A 23,153-nucleotide genomic window follows, 5' to 3' on the forward strand; every position below is an offset into this window, starting at 1 on the left:
GAGGAGTAAAGCAGAGAGATATTTTGAGATAAACATGTAGATGATAAAGATGTATGCTGGTGTAGTTTAGTTTAAAAGTAACTTCTAATACACTTAAATAAGCAGCTGTGGTTCAGGCTTGAAGCTAGCCAACATCCATGCCAAAGTAATATGCATTGTTTCTCATATGGTGGCAATGTGGTTAGCAGTGTGTGGTAGAGAATTTAGACTGTGATTGATGTCAGTTATAACAATTTGTATGTAAATTGCTATGTAATATGTTAATCATGATGATGATAATTCTTGAAATGAAGAGTAACACTGTCACTTTATAATAATTGTGAGGATATGCGTTCATCACAGCCATATGGAATTTAGTAGAAAATTGGCAGTCGACAATGTTACAGGAAATGTGTATACATAGCATTTATTAATCATTGTAAAGCAAATGTTTACGCTAAAATCCTAAGACTATAAGTGAATTATTAAATTTTTGCATTAATGTTTAGCTGGCATTTTTAAATGAACACTATGATCAAAATTTTGTAAGTAAAGATAAAAAAGTATGTATAAACTTATAATTGATGGCGTTTTATAGATAGAACATTTCTGTACAAAATCTATTGTCTGATCTGCAGCTACATTATTGTGTAAGCCCGTCCCTTTAGCTGTTTATGCATCAGGTCTATCACACTAAAATAAGGACAGTTGGGAGGTATAGACAGTGTGGGAATGTAAAAGGTTACCAGTTTGCAGCAAGATTAAAAAAAAATCTACTTTAAAATTTAACCTTTCTAAGAAAAAATTTCGGAAAAATCTTTACATTTGCAAACTCATAATTAGAGATGTGCGGGACGGATTCTCGGAGAACCAACAACCGATTTTATGGGTTCTGAGTCGAACAGAGTTAGGGGGCCTGATTCAGGTTGGATCGCAACTGCGATTAAACACACTTGTGACTGATTGTTGTGTTCTGCGCATGCGTATGAACCAGTGCACAAACCAGTCCCTGTGATCGGGACTGAGATTGCAGTGACTATGCTGACCCATTGCAGAATGATTGACAGGAAGTACCATTTGTGGGAGGTGACGAGGGGGGTTGGGGAAACGCAAACGTGCCAGTACATTTGAGCGCCGTTGCACGGGCATGCATAAATTATCCATTGCGATGGCATACGTACCTTGAGCTCTAACTGCATACCGGAATGTTAGCAACCTCTTGTGCAAGTATGCATGCAAGTCTTGCAAAGTATTACAGATGTGTGTAAGGTAAGGAGGGCATCCTTAGGTTGTGCTGTGACGGCATAGCGATTGCAGTGGATTAGCATACCTTCGCAGTGAGACTGCATGTGTAATCGCAGCCGCGATCCAACCTGAATCGGGCCCAGACTTTGGAATCACTTTGGGGTATCGATTTGAAAAGAGACCTGGTTCAGAACTTCCAGCAGTTCGGAACTCTGGTTTTGGATTGCATGTAAACAGCTAAAAATTATGTAATTTTAGCTGTTTTAAAACAAAATGACAAATACAGATCCAAAACATGTGAGGATGGTTTTGCAAAACCAAAACACGAAGATTAATCTGGATCCAAAACCACAACATGGGGGTTAGCGCACATCTCTACTCATAACAAATCACATTCCCTCCAATGTGTTGTCTGTCCCTGTGATTCTCTCCTCTCCCACCAAAACCTTCCCCCTCTGTCATCATATGACATACTCAGGGCTGTGACCTGCTGCCAGCCATACTTGTTTGCCATCCAGAAAGGCATTGAAAATGAGATACTGATTTGTAGGTAGATAGATGAGAGTAATGACTATCCGATTCATGCTTTAAAGATAAATACATGGTTTAAATAAGAGACCACAAACTTAAATGTAATATTTGTTATGGAATGTAATCAGATTCCTACTTATTCAGGGCCCAACTATATATGGCAGAGCTTGCAAACTGGTGTGTGTATGTATATATATATATATATATATATGAAAAAGAAGCTGTATGTCAGAGTCTTGGAAGGTTGCTATATGACTAATGGTAGTTAGAACTAGAGCTGAATGTCCACTTGGAGCCTGATTTACAGATTTTCTTTTTTTGTACACATTGCATCACATTTTGAACTACATTATTCTTATTTTAATTTTACATTACATATGCTGCTCAAATTACTAACCCTTAACAGCAGTGTATCTTTCTTTGGTGACTGCAAATGTGACCATGACTAAAAGGAAATCTGATAATTAAATAAGTGTATTGTGAAAACACTACTACTGTGGGCAGCAGGCCTGCTGAGGTGTGCAGCATTGTGTGGGAGCATATTCTTCCCCTGCACACACATACACAGTGATCATTATTCAGGCGGCTGCACAGACATTTATGCAAGGTATTCAGTTTGTACCAAAGCCTTTGACAGGAGAAAGCAACAATAAGCAGGTGTCAGAAAGACTTTACATAGCGTGCAATGCTCCCAAGAAATGGGCCTGGCTGGTAATGATGTTGCTGTGATGTATTTTGTTAACTTATGATAGCTCAAGATTTAATATTCCATGGGTGCTCTCCAGCACTGAAAGGTTTAATGGTGGGAGATATCTGGTGAGCTGTGAGATGTCATTGCATCCAGTTTCATGCGGACAAGTGTGTTTTCCCAAGAGGTCAAGGAATTGATGCTCTCATTTTCACAGGCAGCTTAAATTGAACGGGGCATTGCAATCTACACTTCCAGCTTTTGCTGAAAGACAGCAGAGAAACAGATTGTCATTCTGCAAAGTTGTAGTTGAACTCACATCTTTGGAAATGGCTTTATGTCAAAAGCTTTTGGGACATCTCTCTAGATTCCCCTGCATCTGACAGCTGGATAATAAGTTTTATCTTTAAGACGTGCTCCAAGGGAAACCTGTTCAGCTATTGTTTTCCTTTACCAGTAATGAAAACTAAGGTTTACTGTGATAACAGGATTTATCCTGTATTCTGTGCTCCATCACTAATAAATCTTACGTCAATTAATGAGATTATCTTTATTACCTGAACAGAATGCATTTTATTTCCTTACTTTAGCATCTGAACAAACAATAGTTGAAGTATACTTCCATTAAATACTGTTGGTTTTATTTGTTTTATCTAGTAAAGCAGCAATCCATGAACAAATTAGATTTTACTTTTTTGTATTCATGATGTTACCTAAAATCAATGTGGCAGACTTTAAGATGAATCCCATTAATTAACATTTCTCTTTAGTTTGTCTCTTCAGACTGCTTTTAATGATTTACCATTTGCACAGTGTCATGTGAATTCCATGGCAACCACACAGTCACAAGAAATTATGTAGTGAGCAGAGGCCCTGATTCAGAGCCGGAAGCTCTTTCAGAGTGCTCGCTCTGAATCAGGGCAGCATTTTTTTTTTGAGCCGGCCTCCTGGCCACTCGCTAAGCTGTGGGTGACCACCCACAGCTTTTGCGAGCGGCCAGGTGATGGTCGCAACCATCGGGCTTGCGACGAGACCCTTGTGTTAGGGTCTCGTCCATCGCAAGCCCCAGTGGACTTCCTGCTCTAATAGAGCAGGAAGTCCACCTACTGACATCACTAGTAATGTCAGTAGGGCCGCCCACAAACGCCGTTTGTCCAGCCACCCCCCTGCCCGCCTACAAAACGGGGCGAGCTGTCAATCACAATCGACGGCCGCCCCGTTTTGGTGCGAGACCCGTAGCGACGGAGCGCCAATCGCTGGCCGGGTCTTGCACATGCGCACGCTGGAGGCGGCGCATGTGCAGGGGGTAAACATCGACCCCCTTGCGAGCAGGTCTGAATCAGCCCCAGAGAGCCTTTGGAATGCATATCTCACAGTCTGTATAATACTTTCCCTTCTCTCCCCTCATCACATGACATGACATGACATGACATGACCCATCATCACATGACATGCTTAAAATGTACTTGTTAGGTAAAAAGAAACCTATGCAGCAGTGGCGTAACTAGGGGGGTCGGCCGAGGCATGTATCCTGGGTGCCGACGGCCAGTGTGGGGGAGGTGCTGCCGTCCGCGGTCCAGGACAGTAGTTTCAAGTCAGTGTAGTGCAGTGTGTTTGTTATAGCAGCCAATAAGAGTCAGACAGTCTCTCATTGGCTGCTGCACCTACGGCCAGCGATCACTCATGAATTCCGGCTCCCGCAGTGGGTTATGGGAGAGACGTCATGACTTCTTTCCCATAGTGCCGAGCAGGAGGATGGAGGAGCAGGGATTCCGGTAAGTGTTTTTTTTTTTGTCTTTGTTCTATATATGTAAGGGGCACTGCCTACTGGTACCACTACTGGGGGCACTGCCTACTGGTACCACTACTGGGGGCACTGCATAGGGGAGAACTATACTGGGGTCTCTCTATAAGGGGCACCACTACTGGGGGCACTGTATTAGGGGGACCACTACTGGGGGCACTGTTTAAGGGGCACTGCATAGGGGATAGGGGGGACCACTACTGGGACCACTGTATAAGGAGCACTACTGGGAGCACTGCATAGGGGGGACTACTGGGGTCCCTGTATAAGGGGGCACTGCATAGGAGGGACCACTACTGGGGGCACTGCATAGGAAGGGACCACTACTGGGGGCACTGCATTTGAGGACCACTACTGGGGGCACTGTATAAGGACCACTACCGGGGGCACTGTATAAGGGGTACCGCTACTGGGGGCACTGTATAAGGGGCACTGCAACTGGGGACACTGCATAAGGGGCATTGCAAGAGGGACACTACTACTGGGGGCATTAAGGTGCATATGGAATGGAACGGAATGTTCCCAGAGTGACTACAAATGGTGGTGTGTCATGTTGACGCCCCCATTTTCGAATGGCCACGGACATTTTTTTACCGCACACACATATTTGGGGGCTGGGGCGGGCTCCATTTTTTACTTGCCCTGGGCTCCAAATATCCTAGTTATGGCACTGCTATTCAGGCTTGCTGTTTTAAAGCTATTTAAATTAAAAATCACAAACAAAAAACAGCTGGAGGATAACATGGGAAAAGCCATTGCCATCCATGAATTGCTTAGCAGAAGAGGAATAGAGTGGAATATGTCTGCCCACCTCGAGCAGTGCCTGTGCCATATCACTGATACCCCTTTTACACCGGAGCCAGAACCTGGGTTATTGCAGGGTTAACCCGGGCAGCTCCCTGGTGTAAAAGGGGAGAGGGTTGGATCGCCGGGTCGAGAGACCCGGCAATCCAACCCAGGTAATTAGGGTTTAACACGGGCGTAGCCCGTGAAACCCTGCTGTGAGAACAGCGCACTCCGGGTCACGATGACCTGGAGTGCGCTGCTAGCCGGCTGATTGGTCCGGCTTCAGTGGCGCTTGGAGATGACGTCATCTCCAAGTGTCAACTTTCACTCCGGAAAAGCTGGGTCTATGCAGACCCGACTCCGGTGTGAGCGGCGCCGACTCGGGAATATCCCGAGTTGGTGCCGGCAAAATTCCGGGTCTGATCCGGATAGGAACTTTGTTCCAACTCCGGGGCAGACCCGTAATTTAGGTTGAAAAGGGGTATCATTTAGACACCAGTAATATAATCTAATAGGACCCTAAGCAAGGCATTAGTTAATGTTTTAAAAAAAAAAATCTGTGAAATGTCAATTAGACTTGGTGTACATGTAATATTGATTATTTTGATTTGTATATCAAATCATTACGTGATGCAAATCACTCTTGACACAAAAACCCTTACAACTTGTTTTTGTTTTTTTTTCCAACTGGACAGCTATAGCTTAAGAAGAGAGATTCCCTCAATACCCAATACAGTTCAGAAAATAAGTGCACTTCCCTACTTGTTTATTTGTAAACAGAAGAGATTTTTTTATTTGTTTCTCCCACTTCAGTAATATATTGGTATGTGTGTGCATGATTATACCATGACATCTCTAGCTTACAAATAAACAAGTTGGGTGGCGATATTGTCCAGCCACATAATTTTTAATGGTTTAAACCTTAAGAACAGTGCTGAACTAATTTTAAATAGACAATGCTAATTGTCTGTCTAAACTTTTAATCAGTATATCCACATGTGGATGCTAATTATTGGGACTGTGTTACACATCTTTGCTGCAATAAGTCAATGTGAGGACCTTGTTAAGCAAGTCTATATGCTTCGCAGGAAGCAGTTTCATTAAGTAGGTGTGCGCGAGACCTTTACAAATCTCTGTAATTTCCAATCAAATGGAAAATGTATTGTAGCTCTGTGTGTAGACCACGTACAGTAAAATTATCATTAGCCTTTATTAATATGACGCCACAAGTGTTAAGTTGCATACACATGTAAAGATTTTCTGTCCAGCCATCCAACTAATTGATTGATTGGAATGAAAATCTGGTAACGTATGGAAGTAAATTTTGATCAGTAATTTGCTCCTAAATGCCAGAAAACAGATGAAAATGGTCGTTCAGACAAGTTTGTTGAATGTTTGATCTAAACAAATTGTTCAAACAACAGTTTTTGTCCATTTTCCGGCGTTTGGGAGCAAATTGCTGATTGTCATTTGCTTTCATACCTTACCAGATTTTCATTCCAACCAATCAACTAGTTGGATTGTTGGACAGATCTTTACGTGTGTATGCAGCTTTACGCAGCTCCTTACAAAGTACATAGGCAAATAAGTGAACAAGAAACCAGTGACTTACAGTACAGTACAATGCAGAACAAGGACATGGTTTATACACATTGTGGCATTAACGATTATAACGCTCAAAATAAGCAGCAGGGAGTCAGCAATCAAGTGTTAGATGCCCTTGTGGGGAGTAAGGAGTAGTAGAAAGTATAAGGAGAAGCACATGAGAGAAGAGGGCCCTGCTCGTGAGAGATTACATTACACACAGTTATTGCAACCTAAATATGAGTCACTTTATAAATCCCATTGAAAATGCTTATTTTGGGTGTTAATACTGAGGCCAATTTGCTTGCTTTCTAAATAAGAATGTACACATTACATCTTGCCAAGCCGTGATGTCTATTAGGGGTATTCAATATGGGTGCGATAACATTGTTTTTTGCGTTAATATCGCACTTTTTAACGTTTTTGCGTTAATATCACTTGTTTTAGTTTTACACCGTATTCAATTTCAAAGACTTATCGCAGTTTTGAAAAGTCTTTGATAAAAAATGGTGATAACTTTTCACCATTGAATAGGTGTCGAAAAAAAGTGCAGAATTGGGGTTTAGGGGTGCAGGCTTAAAAAAAATAGCCTGCACCCCTGAGATTAACATTTAAAAAAGAACTGTGTGAAAAAATAAAAAAAAAATAAAAATAGACACCCCAAAAAATTAATTTAAAAATTGGTGTGCAAAAAAAAAAAAATTGGAAAAAATTGTTAAACAATAGGGAAATAGGTTCAGGGCTATTCTGCAAGTATGCAGCAGATGTTTTCTAGAATAGAATTATAGCGGCAGGTGCACAAATGCAGAATTTTTTAAAAATTACTTTAGGGACACCAAAATATGCTAGTACCCATTTTCATATACCCCAAATTTGATGGGACCACTTAAAAAAAACGAAAAAAATAACCTAAGTGCTCTTCTGCATCACTTCTTCAATGTCTGAAAAAAAACACCTGCTGCGGCTATTTAAATCCCCGATTTTCAATTAAAGGCTAAAACGGGGGTACCCATAGTGTTCCCCCATGTTTTTACAACTTATGGGGGGGTCTTACAATTATTTTAAGGAAAAATTCATAACTTTACGCAAATCCAACTTCGGAGTTTCCTGTTTTCGTTAATTTTATTTTGAATACGGGGATAAGCGGGAGTGCGCACCAGAAAAAACCTCCGATATGAAACGTTAACTTTGCCAGGGAAGTTAACCTTTCATATTGAATACCCCTCTGTGTTGTAAATGCAGCCATTCAATTTGGCATCTGTGTTAGGGTAAAATAACTATTATGTGACCTATTCTAGTTAATCGCACTCCCAGCACGGTTAAAAAAAATTTGTGTCTGATACCTATGGTCACGGCCATCGCCTTCCACTGTAATAATTTAATTATGTTACACTGAGAAAGTTATTCTTCCATGAGTGATGATGCCACTGGGGAGACGGAGATTGATGGCAGCCTTTGGAGTTTCTTATTTAACTGGTGTTTTCCAGCTGAGTGGAAATTCGTTGCATTAACTAATTGAGCTTTAGTAAAAAAAAAATAAGACCTACTGTACAGATTTTCTCTGCAACAAACAGATGCATTTGAGGTATTTGATTAAGATAACTAATAACATGTACTGTTTGTTTTCAATATAGTATTTGGCTTTGACTCTGAATTTGGAAAATGTCCTCATGACTAGCACAATTGAGACACAACTGACTAAAGCTAGGTACACACTTGAATCATACTTTTGTTGCGATTTTACTTTAGCTTACACTTATGAGCGGAAGTATCGATTAAAGTGCTGATTCGTGTGTACATACCTTTAAAATCTAACTTGCAATCCATGAAACCCATCTGTCTAAAATATCTGCTGAAAAGGTTGTGACTCCAAACACGCACTACAGATTTCTGGCTACGCTGCTGCCAGATGTAAACACAATTAGCATAATGGTCTGAAAAATGGCTGGAACTAACAACACACAAACATACAGGAGGAGAACTGGAAGCAGTGCCACTTTCTTACAGTAGTGCTGAGTGTAGACTCCTCCTTCATGAGTTTAAAAAAAAAAAAAAAAAACAGCTTGTTCTTGTTGTATTGTCGCTATGGTGACAAAATCATATCGTTTGTATGAAAACATATTGCATGGGTACAGTGGTCATGACCTTATCTTATTATACTGTAGTGCTCAAAAGTTCTGTACCACTGCTCTTTGTTATGTTATTGTAATGTAGAGTAGGTGCATTTTGAAAAGTTTGAGAGATATATATATATATATATGTGTGTGTGTGTGTGTATATATATATATATATATATATATATATAGCAGCATACAAATTGAAACAAGGCATATACACTGTAAACAGGCCGGAATGTAAACACAATGCTGTGTTCCAAGCGCTGATATTGGTACGCTTTAATGAGGGCAGGTAGCAAGCCACATTAGACATTTGATTATTAACGCCTCCAAAAAGGCGGTGCTGTTGCTGGAGGAGCATCTGCAAATTCATCAGACAGAATGGTAATGAGTGCACAAACACGTCATATTTTGTCCGATATTGAGCCATCGCATTTGATGAATATTAGCATCCCATAAAATCTGATCTTCTAATGCGACCAGTTTTATTCAGAGAAAACAGGATCGAAGGTGTGTGTACACACTATTAAGATCTCATGTATGTTTATAGAAAGTTTTTTTGTATATCCACATAGAAGAAATATATAACTGACGATCATGGGTTGATTCCCAACATGTAAACGCATATAGTTACCCAGTTCAGGGTGTAATAATCACTCGAGCTGGTGGTGCTCCCTAGAGCCACTAGTAGATATGTATAGAAAAATGAGAAAGAAGGCTCTTTTTATGGGACACTCATGTGTAATGAAAAGTGTGTTAAAATCTAACTTTAATTATTCATCCATCTCATGTATGTGTCAGGAATTGAAAGAACTGTTCTACTATTGTACCGGTGTGTACCTAGCTTTACTGATAAACCTTGTCATTGTTATCCAGCACTGGAGCAGTTACAGCCAACATGAGCTCCATCTGCAGGGGATTCAAGGAACTGTTTTATTAAGCTGGGTACACTGAGACAATGTTACAATTTGACCAAATCGTAACGACATATCGTGCAGTGTATATGAACGGTCCCGCGGTTGCATACGTCAACAAGTTTCATGTGCTGCACAACAAACTTGCCAATATCGCTTTTGGCTCCATGCATGTTAATGAAGAACACAACAAGGGATTGTTCCGTTGTTCATGACATCGTTCTGATGTGTACCCTGGATCCGATATGTTGACCTGTCGGCCGACAAATAACGGCTGGGCACACGCAGGCCACCGAGAGCTGTGGTGTTAATTTTCCGTAAAGGGGGTGGGGCCACGCCTCCCGAGGTTAGGCCACACCCCCTTTCCTGAAAATAAATGGAATAAACCGGAGTTAATTTTGAGACTTGCCGAAAACGTTTGAAAACAATCTCCATCACATTAACTAATATATATATATATATATATATATATATATATATATATATATATATATTTATTTATTTATTTATTATGTCTGTCACTCACACCGACAGCCTGCAAGTCAGTTCTGATTTGTGAACACAGCAACAATAGTGCAAATGTAATCATATATATACTAGGGGTGTGCACCGGCCACTTTTCGTGTTTTGGATCTGGATTGGTTTTGCCAAAACCACCCTTCGGTGTTTTGGGTTCTGGGATTTGTGTTTTGGATCTGTATTTTTTTTTAAAAAAGCATAAAAACAGCTAAAATCACAGAATGTGTTGATTTTTCTGCTCCTATGCTATTATTAACCTCAATAACCTTAATTTCCACTTATTTCCAGTCTATTCTGAACACCTCACAATAGTGTTTTTATGTCCAAAAGGTTGCACCGAGGTAGATGGATGACTATGCTAAGCGACACGGGTGGGCGGCACAAACACGTGGCCCATCTAGGAGTGACACTGCAGTGGCAGACAGGATGGCAGTTTGAAAAACTAGGCTGCAAACAGTACATAATGCAAAGAAAAAAAAGAGGTGCAAGATGGAATTGTCCTTGGGCCCTCCCACCCACCCTTATGTTGTATAAACAGGACATGCACACTTTAACAAACCAATCATTTCAGCGCCAGGGTCTGCCACACAACTGTGGCTGAAATGATTGGTTCGTTTGGGCCCCCACAAAACAAGCTGGCAAATAATCTGTCCCTGCACAAACTGGCTTTACGGAGGCAAGATGTCGTCCTCATCCTCCTCATTCACCGATTCCTCACCCTCTTCAGTGTTGTGTACATCCTCATCCTCACAGAGTATTAATTCGTCCCCTCTGGAATCCACCACCACAGGTCCCTTTGTACGTAATGGAGGCTGGTCTCCCTGGAAGAGTTGATAATTTTTTTTTATGAACATCATCTTCTCCACATTTTGTGGAAACAACCTCCTACGCCTTTCGCTGACAAGGTTCCCGGCTGCACTAAACACTCTTTCGGAGTACACACTGGAGGGGGGGCAACTCAGGTAAAATAGAGCCAGTTTGTACAGGGGCATCCAAATTGCCTCTTTTTCCTGCCAGTACAGGTACGCACTGTCTGACATGCCTACTTGGATGCTGTCACCGATGTAATCCTTTAACAGACAGACGCACGCTTGTTGCTGCTGCTTTGAGGATGCAGGTGCGCATACATTTCACACACAAACACAGAAAAAAAAGATTATTTTATTTTGGTTGGAGCGCACTTTGGGGGTTACACCACCCTTTAACAGAAAGACGCACGCTTGGCGCTGCTGCTTTGAGGATGCAGGTGCGGCTACTGCGCATACATTTCACACACAAACACAAAAAAAAAGATTATTTTATTTTCTTGGAGCGCACTTTGGGGGTAACACCACCCTTTAACAGACAGACACACGCTTGTCGCTGCTGCTTTGAGGACAGTATCATATGCAGTGACAGTAGACTTGTCAGAAATTGTTGGCACGTCCTTCAGTCCGGACCAGATGTCCAAACCGGCCCTTGACTTATGCCACAGGCGCATGCTTGGCGCTGCTACTGTGTTGATGCACGTGCGGCTACATCGCACACAAGTCACAAACAGAAAAAAAAAAATTTTTTTCCTTTTTGGAGCACTTTGGGGGTTACACCACCCTTTAACAGACTTATGGGACACAGGCGCAAGCTTGGCGCTGCTCCTTTGTTGATGCACGTGCAGCCACAGTGCACACAATTCACAAACACAGAAAATATTTTTTTATTTTGTTTGGAGTGCACTTTTGGGGTTACAGCACCCTTTAACGGTCAAGCCAGCCGGCCCTTTACCTATGACACAGGCGCACGCTTGGTGCTACTTTGTTGATGCAGGTACGGCTACTGCGCACACAATTCACAAACACAAAAAAATTTTTTTTTTTTGCACTTGGGGGGAGCACCCCTGTGGACAGAGCACCCCCTGGACAACACTACAGCACCCCTTTTGGACTGGGACACTGCACACGACTTTGGAGTGGACACAGCCCCTATGGACAACTGACTGCACAACAAAGTCCAGCCAGTCCCTATGGACTTTGGACTGGAGGAGTGGACACAGCCCCTATGGACAACAGCAGCACAGCACAACACTACACTGCACTATACTACACTACACAGCCCAGCCAGCTCTAACTCCCGCCCTCCCTCTTCACTACTCCACAGCCGAGTGAGAAAATGGCGCCGACGCGGGTATCTTATATAGAATCCAAAACCCGCGAGACCCGGAAGACGGGATGATGACGTTTTGCCTCGATTTCAGATCCGAGTCAGGCGGGAAAAGTCCAGTCTGACTCGGATCGGCCTCGGATCGGTGGGGGCTCGGATTTCAGATATCTGAACCTGCTCACCCCTAATATATACTGTATAAAAAAAAAAAGTAAGTTTTGCATAGTTGTATTTGATGCAAGTTCAATATTTATTTTATGATGGAATTGGTCTTTACTGTTTACCCCTTTCTTTCATGAATGATGACTCTGAGCTTTTCTCTTTAGGCCCTAATGTCCCCTTGTCTTAATTGGCCCAAAAGCACTCTTTGCAAAGGTTTTAATTAACTTTGTCTCGCCAAATGATTTCTTACATCTCTGCTTTTTCTCCTATTAGTGTTGAGCAAAGACTCTCTATAGGCAATTTATCTGATATTATTTTTTCAGTCAGGGATTCTTCCTAGTGATCATACATGCAGGGCATCCTTGACCTCCCCTCCTGGAGATATTGGTGGGAGGTCCATGGGGAACGTGCAGGTCATGTGGCATTTCCTCATTATGGTACCAGTGTGCAGTTGGGATTTGGAAGTGTGGTTTGCTCTACTTGGAGTCCAGGAGAGAACTCACCCTTGTGTGTCTTCCATAAAATCAATATTTTTGGATTGACTTGGATATTGTTGACCAATGTACATAGTATTCTATTACAACAGCTAGATTGTTCAGTGTCACAGTTGGCTTTGCAGTAGCTCCTGTGATAAGTGTCCTTCTAGTCCAGCAACTGTTGGCTGATTTTGGCTACTACCTCTTTATATACTGGGGACTGCACTGAGCTCCATGAGATGTTCAATGTTTGGACTTGTACTCTTTGTGGGATTTGTACCTCTCTCTAATCCTATTTCTGAGATGTTTAAAATGATCTTTCATCCTGATTTTACTTTTTTTGTTACTTGGAAGTCTCTGCCACGATGTACTATAGAACCTCACAGAGAAAAATGGATATTTACAACAGGGGATCCACTTAATTCTTACACAGATTAAGACCATCGAGAACTTGTGTGATGTTTGAGATGATAAATTGCAGCTTTGAAATCTGAGTGTTGTTTTTTTCATGGCTGCTTTTTTTGAAATCTTTTTTACAATTCTTTTGATGTTTGATAATTTGTTTTTCATTTTGTATTTATCTGCAGTGCTTTTTTTTCAGTGGAGTCCTTGCCTAATGCTACAGATTTATAGTAGTTTCCAAACTATGGATAAGTATTCCGATGCTTATTTTATTCATTTCTGAAATGGTTCCAACAATAACTTGGCAAGTTATAAGAATTAAAAATGATACCCCAGGGCGCGGCAGGGAGTCAATGTGCGTGTGTGTGTTTGTGTATATATATATATATATATATATATTATATAAAAAAGTTTCATTTATTACCAGTTATTTATATAGCGCACACATATTCCACAACACTTTCCAGAGAATATCTGGCCATTCCGTACAATCTATATTCCCTATCGCATGTACAATCACATACACGCTAGGGTAAATTTTTGTTGGGAGCCAAATATATACCAGTATTTTTGGAGTGTTGGAAGAAACCAGCACTTCAAGCACTGAGCCACCCGCCGGAACATCTGGAGAGGCGTATGGAGAAGGCGCCGCCGCTGCCTTGTTCATATGCCGTCTGCCCACTTACATGTTGTTACCAGCGGGCGCCTGGCACCTCCCTCCCTCACTCTTGAGCTCCGCCTTCCGCTCCAGCAGTGGGTGTTGGGAGAGACGTCATGACGTCTTTCCCACAGTGCGGAGCGAGAAGCTGTCGGACGGCGGCAGGAGTGGGGCTTGAGCTAAGTAAGTTGTTTGTAAGTCATTATGTGTGATGGCGGGTATCCACTTGCCGATTAAAATGAGCGATTGAACGATAACGATATCGTTCAGTCGCTCATTAATCGTGCAAAAATCGGGCATGAAAATGTCGGAAACAACCAGCGATGCGCGCTCTTTTCCGACATCAATCATCGCCTGAGCATGCTGGTCAATCTGCCGATAACGACAGATTGGCCATGTCCAGGGATGAGGGAGGGTTCCTACACTGAACGACTGATCGTTCAGTGTAGGCACTGCAGGGGAAGAGGAACGACGGTATGATGACAATGTTGTACCACTGCTGTGGGCATTGCATAGGAGGCACCACTACTGTTGGCATTGTATAATGGGCACTACTACTATGGGCGTTGCATAGGGGGCACTACACTTGTGTGGCATAATGATTATAAGGGGTACTATGGTTTGGTACTCTACACTGATGAAAAAGGAGCATACCTTAAGGACATGCCCCTTTTTGAGTGACCACACCCTTTTTCCATCGTGCGCGCATTAGTACAACCTTAGATTTTCCATACCCCCACTTCAAAATTCCTACTTTGACTACTGTATGTGTATGTGTGTCTATGTATGTGTATATGTATGTGTGTATGTATATATATGTGTATATATATATATATATATATATATATAATGTGTGTGTGTGTATACAACGGTTATTGGCTGTTTCTGCAGATTGCATCTTTAACAATTAAATCCTCTGTGCTTTTTTGATGCCATAAGACTGGCTATGAACAACAGTAAATGACCATTAAAATCTGCGTCATCTCTGAGACTGTTAATTTAACTAAGCAATCAGGTCAATTAGCAGGCTGAATGGAGATGAAGGAGGATTTGTCACAATCCATGGTATATTGATGCTTTTCTAGTATGATGTATTGGCTAATTTGCAACCTTAAAAAAAAAAAAAAGGAAGAAATGTGACAGCTGCATGGTCTTCTCATCGCATCCCCATGCATCTGCTCCAAGCACTATTAAAATGGATCATGCTATTAATTAACATTTCCTCTTTAATGTCGTTGAATCTTAAACATTGATTAAAAACCCACAGGGAAGATCTCAGAACGGCAGGGGATGACACAAAACAGCTATGGTGTTATACCTTTAGGGGAGCATCCTGTCAGGGCTGCAGCTGTGAGTGATTGGTCCTCACCTGCAGGAAGCTTTGTGATTTCTCTCTCCCTGCATCACAGACGATTCTAGTTTCTTTTTATGTACTTGTAATTTTTCTTAGCCACATCTCTTGCAACATTTACTAAATGTATTACTTTATATTTCTGTCTCCTGCCATTGTTTTCTATGTCTATTTTGTCAGAGTTATTTTATTTTTCTGCGTGGTTCTTTTGCTCTGTATGCATTGCACAACTGTTTTTCTGGTATTGGATAATTGTATCCTACTCAGGGGCGCCGAGAGGGTGGGGGGGCGCGTACAGATTACCTGGGCCCGGGCTTCCTGAGGGGCCCGGCGGGGGCCCGGGTCCGACGCCGCCCCCCCCTCCCTCACAGCAGCCCAGCACACAGTGTGTGCCGAGCTGGAGTTAGAGACTGCTCGTGAGCAGCAGCCACAGCAGTCTCCTATGCCTGTGCGGGGGAGCGATCACACTGATCACGCCCCCCCTGGCTTTGCGCTGGGCTGAGGGGGCTCAGAGCACCCCCCTCCCCGGCGCGCAGCGCGGCCTCACGGCGCTGCAAATCATTTTTATTTTTTCAGCAAAGGGGCGCGGCCACGCCTCCTGAGATTAGGCCACGCCCCCTATTACCGGGGCCCGCCTTGGCTCTTGGCGGCCCTGATCCTACTACCATCAATTTACTGTTCTGCCAAAGATAGAAAAATGAGGCTGAAAAGCACAGACTTTAGCTGGCCACACACTAGACCAACTTACATCCAACTAGTTGATTGGTTGGAATGAAAATCTGGTAAGGTATGAAAGCAAATGACAATCAGCAATTTGCTCCCAAATGCCAGATTTTCATTCCAACCAATCAACTAGTTGGCTGGTTGGATGAAAGTTGGTCTAGTGTGTGGCCAGCTTAAAGCTGGGGGATAAAAAAGTGAGGTGCTTAGTAAATGTTGTGAAATGTTACACACAGACCCAGAAATGAAAGTCTTTTGAAAGTGGAAAATGGCTTTACAACTTGTTGGAGTAAAACTTGGAAGAAATATTGATAGGCTTGGGAAGAGTGCTAAGAAGTCTAAACTTCATATCTTTATTATGTGCCTAATATTTTAGAATATTAGGTATTCCTGTCATAGTTGATAAAATCATATAGAAAATGTCATCTGTCATTCATCTAATGTTCTTTTATTCCCCTCTCAAGGCAAAGTGTATATTAAGGGATAATGAACATGAATACAATAGCTGCTTTGCACTAAATTATGCTAGAATAAATCCGTTTTGCAGGGGTTTACAAAAAACATTGTGTAATAACCCTTTACGCATAGGATTTCTCCTATTCTCACAGCTGTTGATATTTCAGATGGTCAGTGATTCATGAATTTGCTTTTTGAGCACATCAGACGCATGTATGCTTGCTGAAAGATATGGAGTATATTAGACAAGTGCATGATTTCAATTATATAAGTCATTCTTTCAATATAACTATATTGTTCATATGATGCAAAGTTTGTAATTGCTAGTTCGCTAATTATTTGTAAAGTATGCAGTCCTCATTGTGTATTGTGTTCTGTATTTGTAGAACCCATGAGGACACCCAAAACCCTGAAGATCGCAGAAATACAGTCCAGACGTATTGCTGTTGATTGGGAATCACTGGGCTACAACATAACTCGCTGCCATACTTTTAATGTCACCATTTGCTATCACTATTATCAAGGCCATAATATGAAAAAAGTCGATTGCTTGGACATGGACCCCAAAGCTCCGCAACATGTGGTGGACCATCTCCCACCTTACACAAATGTCAGTCTAAAGATGATTTTAACCAATCCAGAGGGTCGAAAGGAAAGCGAAGAAACTATTATCCAAACTGATGAAGATGGTAAGTACATACAGCTACACTATCTTTACTTAATGTTAAAATAATGTTTTAAGCTGCATACACACACAACGATTTTATGAACGATTATCTGTCAGATTTTTTTAAAGTGTAATGAACGATTTTTTGAACTACAAACAATTTTTGTAACTTCCCTTAATGAAAATCGTTCAGTTGGTCAGTCAGAATGAACTACAAACCGGAAAGCGCATGAACGATAATCGTTCATCGTTATAACTCAGAAACTGAACAATTTTTTTCAACGATTGAACGATAACAACGTTGTAGTTAAATCGTTCAAAAATCGTTACGTGTGTATGCACTTTTAATGTTAGAGTCTTGTGATTCACCAACATATACAGAAGCTTTACATTAGGTGTGATCATCATTACTTATCTACTCTGGGAGCTGAAAGGAGGTGCAGGAGTAGTGGCACTGAGAAGATCGTTACTGTAGCCCCACACCATGGCAGTATACTGTGATTTGTGACAGCGGGATTGGAGGCCACAATGATGAGATTCACATCGCCAAGCCCTGGACTACCCACTCCCCTTTGCTAATCTACACTCCCATACTCCCCGAGTACACCATTCACTGCAACCCTTCCACCCACTTTAAAACTAAAAAATAAATAAAAATAGCCAGAACAACGAATGTGCTATAGTGCATAATGTGTGAGACATCCTTTGCCTTTTAGTGGTCAGGTTTGTGTTTTATCTCTTGACACTTTAGCAACAGGGAAGATGGGATCCCCACAACTTGTTTAGAATAATGTTTGTTTCAACCTTTGAAAACGTAATGGCGGAAAATGATGCTGCATTGCACTGCCTGTTCTGCAGTCATGAGGAGGTTTTATACACTGCAACCAATCCGCTTTTAGTTGTCATTTACTTAGTACATTATATAAAATAACAGCTAGGATCTGATTTGTTTCTATATGGGCAGCTACTCCACTTGTCCTCTTTAGAAGGGTTGATATGGCTCCCCATTTAGGTGTGGCATGATATGTCGACATTCATCATGTAGACCGTGATAACATTTTGACATATCGTCCCTTGTGGCCCAGCAGTGACTTATCTTGTTCCAGATGGCTGCAGCGAGTCCAGCGCAGCTTCTCGGTGGTTTTATGACTGTGGCTACCAGGTCAGAGCTGTAATCCTCTGGTGTTAATTGAGTAAAAAGGCACAAACCAAATTAACCACTTAACTGACTAGTTCTTTTTCCAAAAACTTTTATGATTGAATTAAGTCAAGAACATAATTTTAAACGTATCCATCACTATTTTATTTGAAAAAAATATAAATTTTTTTAAAACACAGTATACCATAAAAATAGCAATTTTTATGTTATACTGTAGTGATGGCCATTGACAGCTGTATCATCGATGGTTCAATCATCGTTAGAAGCCATCAATTGTTTAGCGATTGGTCGAGGTGGTCTACACAGATCTCCAACTGCCGATGTTTACTAAATATCGATTGAGGGTTGCCATCGATGGTGCAACATTGATGCCCACCAACAATGGCAAACCACTTGTTTTCAGTCAGACCATCGATGGTTTTCAAACTATTGATGGTCGGTTGCCATCCCTAATCAGAGGCTCTGCGATATCTATCTATATAGATAGATATATGTGTGTGTGTATGTGTATATATATATATATATATAACTGCTCTTGCTTACACACACACACACAGATGCGATCCAAAATGCTGTAGATCGTACGACTTACGAGCAGGAAGTGGCTTCCGAGAGTTGATTGACATGAAAGGCCGTTTGTGGGTGTTGACGGGGGTGGTGGTCTAAAAACGCAGGCGTGCCTCAGCGTTTTGAGGGTGTTTTAGGGGCGTACGTAAATTACTTGCTACGACCGACATAGAAGGCCGGAAGTAGTAAAACGTCACTCTGCGAGCAGGTTAGAGGGCTGGCTGATCGTACAGCTTAAGGTAGGGTAGGAGCTCCCGCAAGCTGCAAAGTACAATCGATAGTATCAAACGTAACTGATGTTAGGATTGATGTTTCTATTTTGAGCCACACAATGCAAGCAGCTAATAATCGATTGATTAAGCTAATAACACTGCTAATTGGCTTGTAATTGATTCAGCTGCGTTTGCATGAGCGTATAATAAGAATAAATTTCATGGGGATGGCTTATTCTATGCTTTTTTTAAAAAAAATTTGTGGGCATCAACACAGCACAAACGGCCGCAACCATCAGAAGAGAAAATTAACATACAGCGACTGACAACGATTGACTAGATCGCTAACTGCTATCACTTGTTAGCTAGAGCAGGTGTATTGTTCACGTATGGGCGTCACTTTGGTTGCGACCGACTGGCCATGCAATTGTTTCCTTTTTCAGTTTCTCGGTCGTTAGGCGTGCGACCGAGTGGCCGCTTACAACCGCCTCTGAATGAGGTCCATAGTGTAAATGACTTATCACAAAGAAACTCTATCGTAAAAAGTAATACAATGACTTATCATATATAGTCATTAACTTTATAGGAGACAGATGTGGTAAAATATATAAATATATTTAATAGAGTGTAAAAGGGACATATATAGTGTACATACAATATAAAAACAAGTAACAAACTCAGACAAAAATAATAAATAAGACATCTACGAATGTCTGGCGCCCCAAGAATTCTCTCTCTCTCTCTCCCTCTCCCTCTCCCTCTCCCTCTCTCTCCCCCTCTCCCCTTCTCCCTCTCCCCTTCTCCCTCTCCCCTTCTCCCTCTCCCCTTCTCCCTCTCCCCTTCTCCCTCTCTCTCTCTCCCTAATCAGCCGTGTGTACCTCGTTTAATCCGGACTGCAGCCGTGCGGATTACCTAAATATATATGTGTGTGTATGTATATATATATATGTATATGTATATATATGTATATGTATATATATATATATATATATATATATATATATACAAGCATATATATAATTATTGCCTAGCCCTTATAAAAATTGGCATCATGGGGGAGAAGGAAGAGGAGGAGCAGCTGAGGCCGGAGGGAGTGGCCCGGATACCTAGAACAGCGGCGGCTACCAGAGCCGCCGCTGCTGTCTCTACACATTCAGTGATCACTGCCGCAGCAGGAGGGTGTCCCGCTGGCGGCCGGGACACATAGTACAGCGGCGGCTACTAGAGCCGCCGCCGCTGCTGCTTCTACTCAGCCAGTGATCACTCACTGTTGTGCTGGAGCCGCAGCGGGAGGGTGTCCCGCTCGCGGCCCGTATACTTAGCAGCGGCAGCTACCAGAGCCGCCGCTGCTGCTTCTACACAGTGATCACACTGATCACTGTGTGTTCCTGGAGCCGCAGCAGGAGGGTGTTCCGCTGGCAGCTCCGATACATAGCAGCAGCGGCGGCAACCAGTGCCGCCGCTGCTGCTTCTCACTGAAGGGGGTGGGGCCTGCCGGGCTGCTCGATCACTGCTGGTCACAGTGATCGGGCCACAGCAGCAGCCGAGGCTACATGAGCCCTGGCTGCTTCCTCTATGGAAGTTCGCCGGGAGAGGGGTGCTGACGTTGCCCAATCACTGTGGCCACCAGTGATCGGGACACAAAGGAGGGGGAGCCGCGGGTGTAGAGGGACCAGAAGGTCCCTCTGATGTAGGCGGCAGTGGGAAGATTAACCTCCCATAGCCGCCTAATGGCCATTTCTGATTGGTCGTATCAGATACGACCATGTCAGGGAAAGCAGAGTCTGGTATGGTCTTATCTGATACGACCGTGCCAGGCAAGTGGTTAAAGTATGATTCTTTGTTTGGCACAATTTAAATAGATGTGCGCGTGTTTTGGTTTTGGCAAAACCACCCTTAAATATTTTGGGTTCGGTTTTGGCTTTGGATTTCTTTAAAATTGATAAAAACAGCTAGCATCATGTAATTTGGACTAGTTTTACATGCAATCCAAACCTGAGATTCAGTTTTTAGATCCAAGTTTCGTACTTACAGCAGACCAGAGCCGGGACAAGGTTCTACTCTGAACCCCAAAAGTTATCTGAGCCGGGTTTCGACTCAGTACCCCAAATTTTCGGGCGTGTTTTTAGTTTTTCAGGACAACCGCACATCTCTAATTGTAATGTCATTTTATTCTGGTTGTGCTTTATGTTTCATGGATGGCCAGGTTTCATTTTTCGTCATCTGCAGTATAATAGCTTGTTCAAACCTAATGTACTGTATGCCGGAGCTAGTTGCAGACTGCATGAGCGAAGAAAGAGAAAAATAATTTTGCTAGCTTATGAATCAATAATTAAAAAAATAATAATAATATAAAAAACCTCCAAGAAAAAGAACCACTTAGCACAATCCGATCACGGCTCAGATATATTAGAATATTACTGTTCAGGGCGGCAAAAGATTCTCAGTAATGTAAAATCAATAAGCTGACCCTGCCACAGTGATTTAAGTGAGAGTAATAAAAGGGTGATTAGAAATGTTTCTCTTGCTATAGATTATCTACACAGGCTCAGTGGGAGCAATACTTTCAACAAGACAAGTTAGAGGCCCTCTATGCCCTTATAAAAGCTAAGCTTACCAGTGATAATATTTAATAGTCCTTATTGCGATACGTAGAAGTAATAAAGAGCTTCCCTTATTTATAGCATATAAAGCAATCGGGCTAGTTCAGTGATTTTGGACATCTGACAAATTGTATTTGGTTGGCGCTTTGTGGGAATTTGCATCATTGAATATATGAGCTATACCATTGCTCTCTGAGAAAATCCCATCAGGACAGAACAGCCCATGGCAGCATGAGTCTAATCAATGTATGACACGCACAGCCTGTCATTGTGCACCGGCCTCTAGCGCTCTACATTCGCATGTCAAGCAAGGAGAGGACAAGGCAACGCTTTTCTCCTCTTCACCCTGAGCCCCAGCTGACAGCTCATCTGTCTGAAGGAGGAGGCATGTCACATGTCCTATCCTGGTTTAGGAACACTTTCATCTCTTCTGTCACCTCACTTATTTCCAGGGTGTAGTGTGTTGAAGGATCTCAGGATGTATCAACATCTTTTAACAACGCTGAAAAAAGCCTTATATGACCCACATCAACTTGCTAATTGTTGTTGTTTTTATTTTAAGTAATAATTTTATTTTTCATGTACAATTTTTGTAGACATGCCTTTATAATCATGTTATTGATATGGTACTGTACACATGTATTATCTTTTCCACATAGTAAATGCAGATGGTCCTGTACTTACCACTACTTTTCTGGCTTCCAGACTGCTTTAAACATTACTGAAGTTTGGTCCATCCCCTCTTGATGTGATTCTCCCTCAGGGCTACATCTATGACATATTTATAAACTGTTTCTACTCTTTCTTATTAAACACAGTACGAACATCCCCATAGAAAATGCTGAAACAAATCAACAGTTTTAACTGTAAACCCCCCAAAGCTGCGTATACACTTCCATTATGGATTTCCAATTTTACCAACCACTATTCCATTATCAAACATTAATGTAGCCCTATAGTTTGTCATATGAAAAGGATGACTTCTACCTGCAGATATCTTCATACTCCGGGCCGCTCCGAGAGGTGTAGCGTACGTACCGTCTTTTTCTTCAAATGGTTCATCTTAATCACAGGCACAGAAAAACATCACTCAAAGGGCGAGATGCACCATTGATAATTTCGCATCATGGCACTTATTTCTCACCAAAAGCAGACTCCGCATATGCAGCATACCTCTTAAGCATGGTCACGTTGTCTGTAATGACCACACACCCTTCCTTATCGATCGCAGGCATCAGCGTGAAAAGACTCCATTGAGCCTAATGGCGTGTCCTTCTTCCGGATATGTGTCATTGTCAGGAGGCGGAGCATAACAATGGCATTTGCTAGCTGGCGGTTGTGGGAACTCAATAGGAAAGCGTCCCTCTACTGCACATGTCACAACAACGGCCTCGCACAGCCACTGTCATTACAGTTA

The 23,153-nt window shown here is 42.1% G+C and overlaps 1 protein-coding gene across 7 annotated transcripts in view; it reads left to right on the top strand.

Moving 5' to 3' along the window:
• PTPRK (protein tyrosine phosphatase receptor type K) overlaps positions 1 to 23,153 on the top strand; it is a 437,401-nt gene that overhangs the window by 276,087 nt on the left and 138,161 nt on the right. For all 7 annotated transcript variants that reach the window (XM_088452079.1, XM_088452101.1, XM_088452086.1 and 4 more), the window contains exon 8: positions 16,915 to 17,217. In XM_088452079.1, coding sequence (XP_088308205.1) covers positions 16,915 to 17,217 — 303 coding nt within the window. The remainder of the gene's footprint in view (positions 1 to 16,914; positions 17,218 to 23,153) is intronic.

Source organism: Taudactylus pleione, unplaced genomic scaffold, assembly GCF_031769625.1.
Source record: "Taudactylus pleione unplaced genomic scaffold, aTauple2 ptg000006l, whole genome shotgun sequence".
NCBI lineage: Eukaryota > Metazoa > Chordata > Amphibia > Anura > Myobatrachidae > Taudactylus > Taudactylus pleione.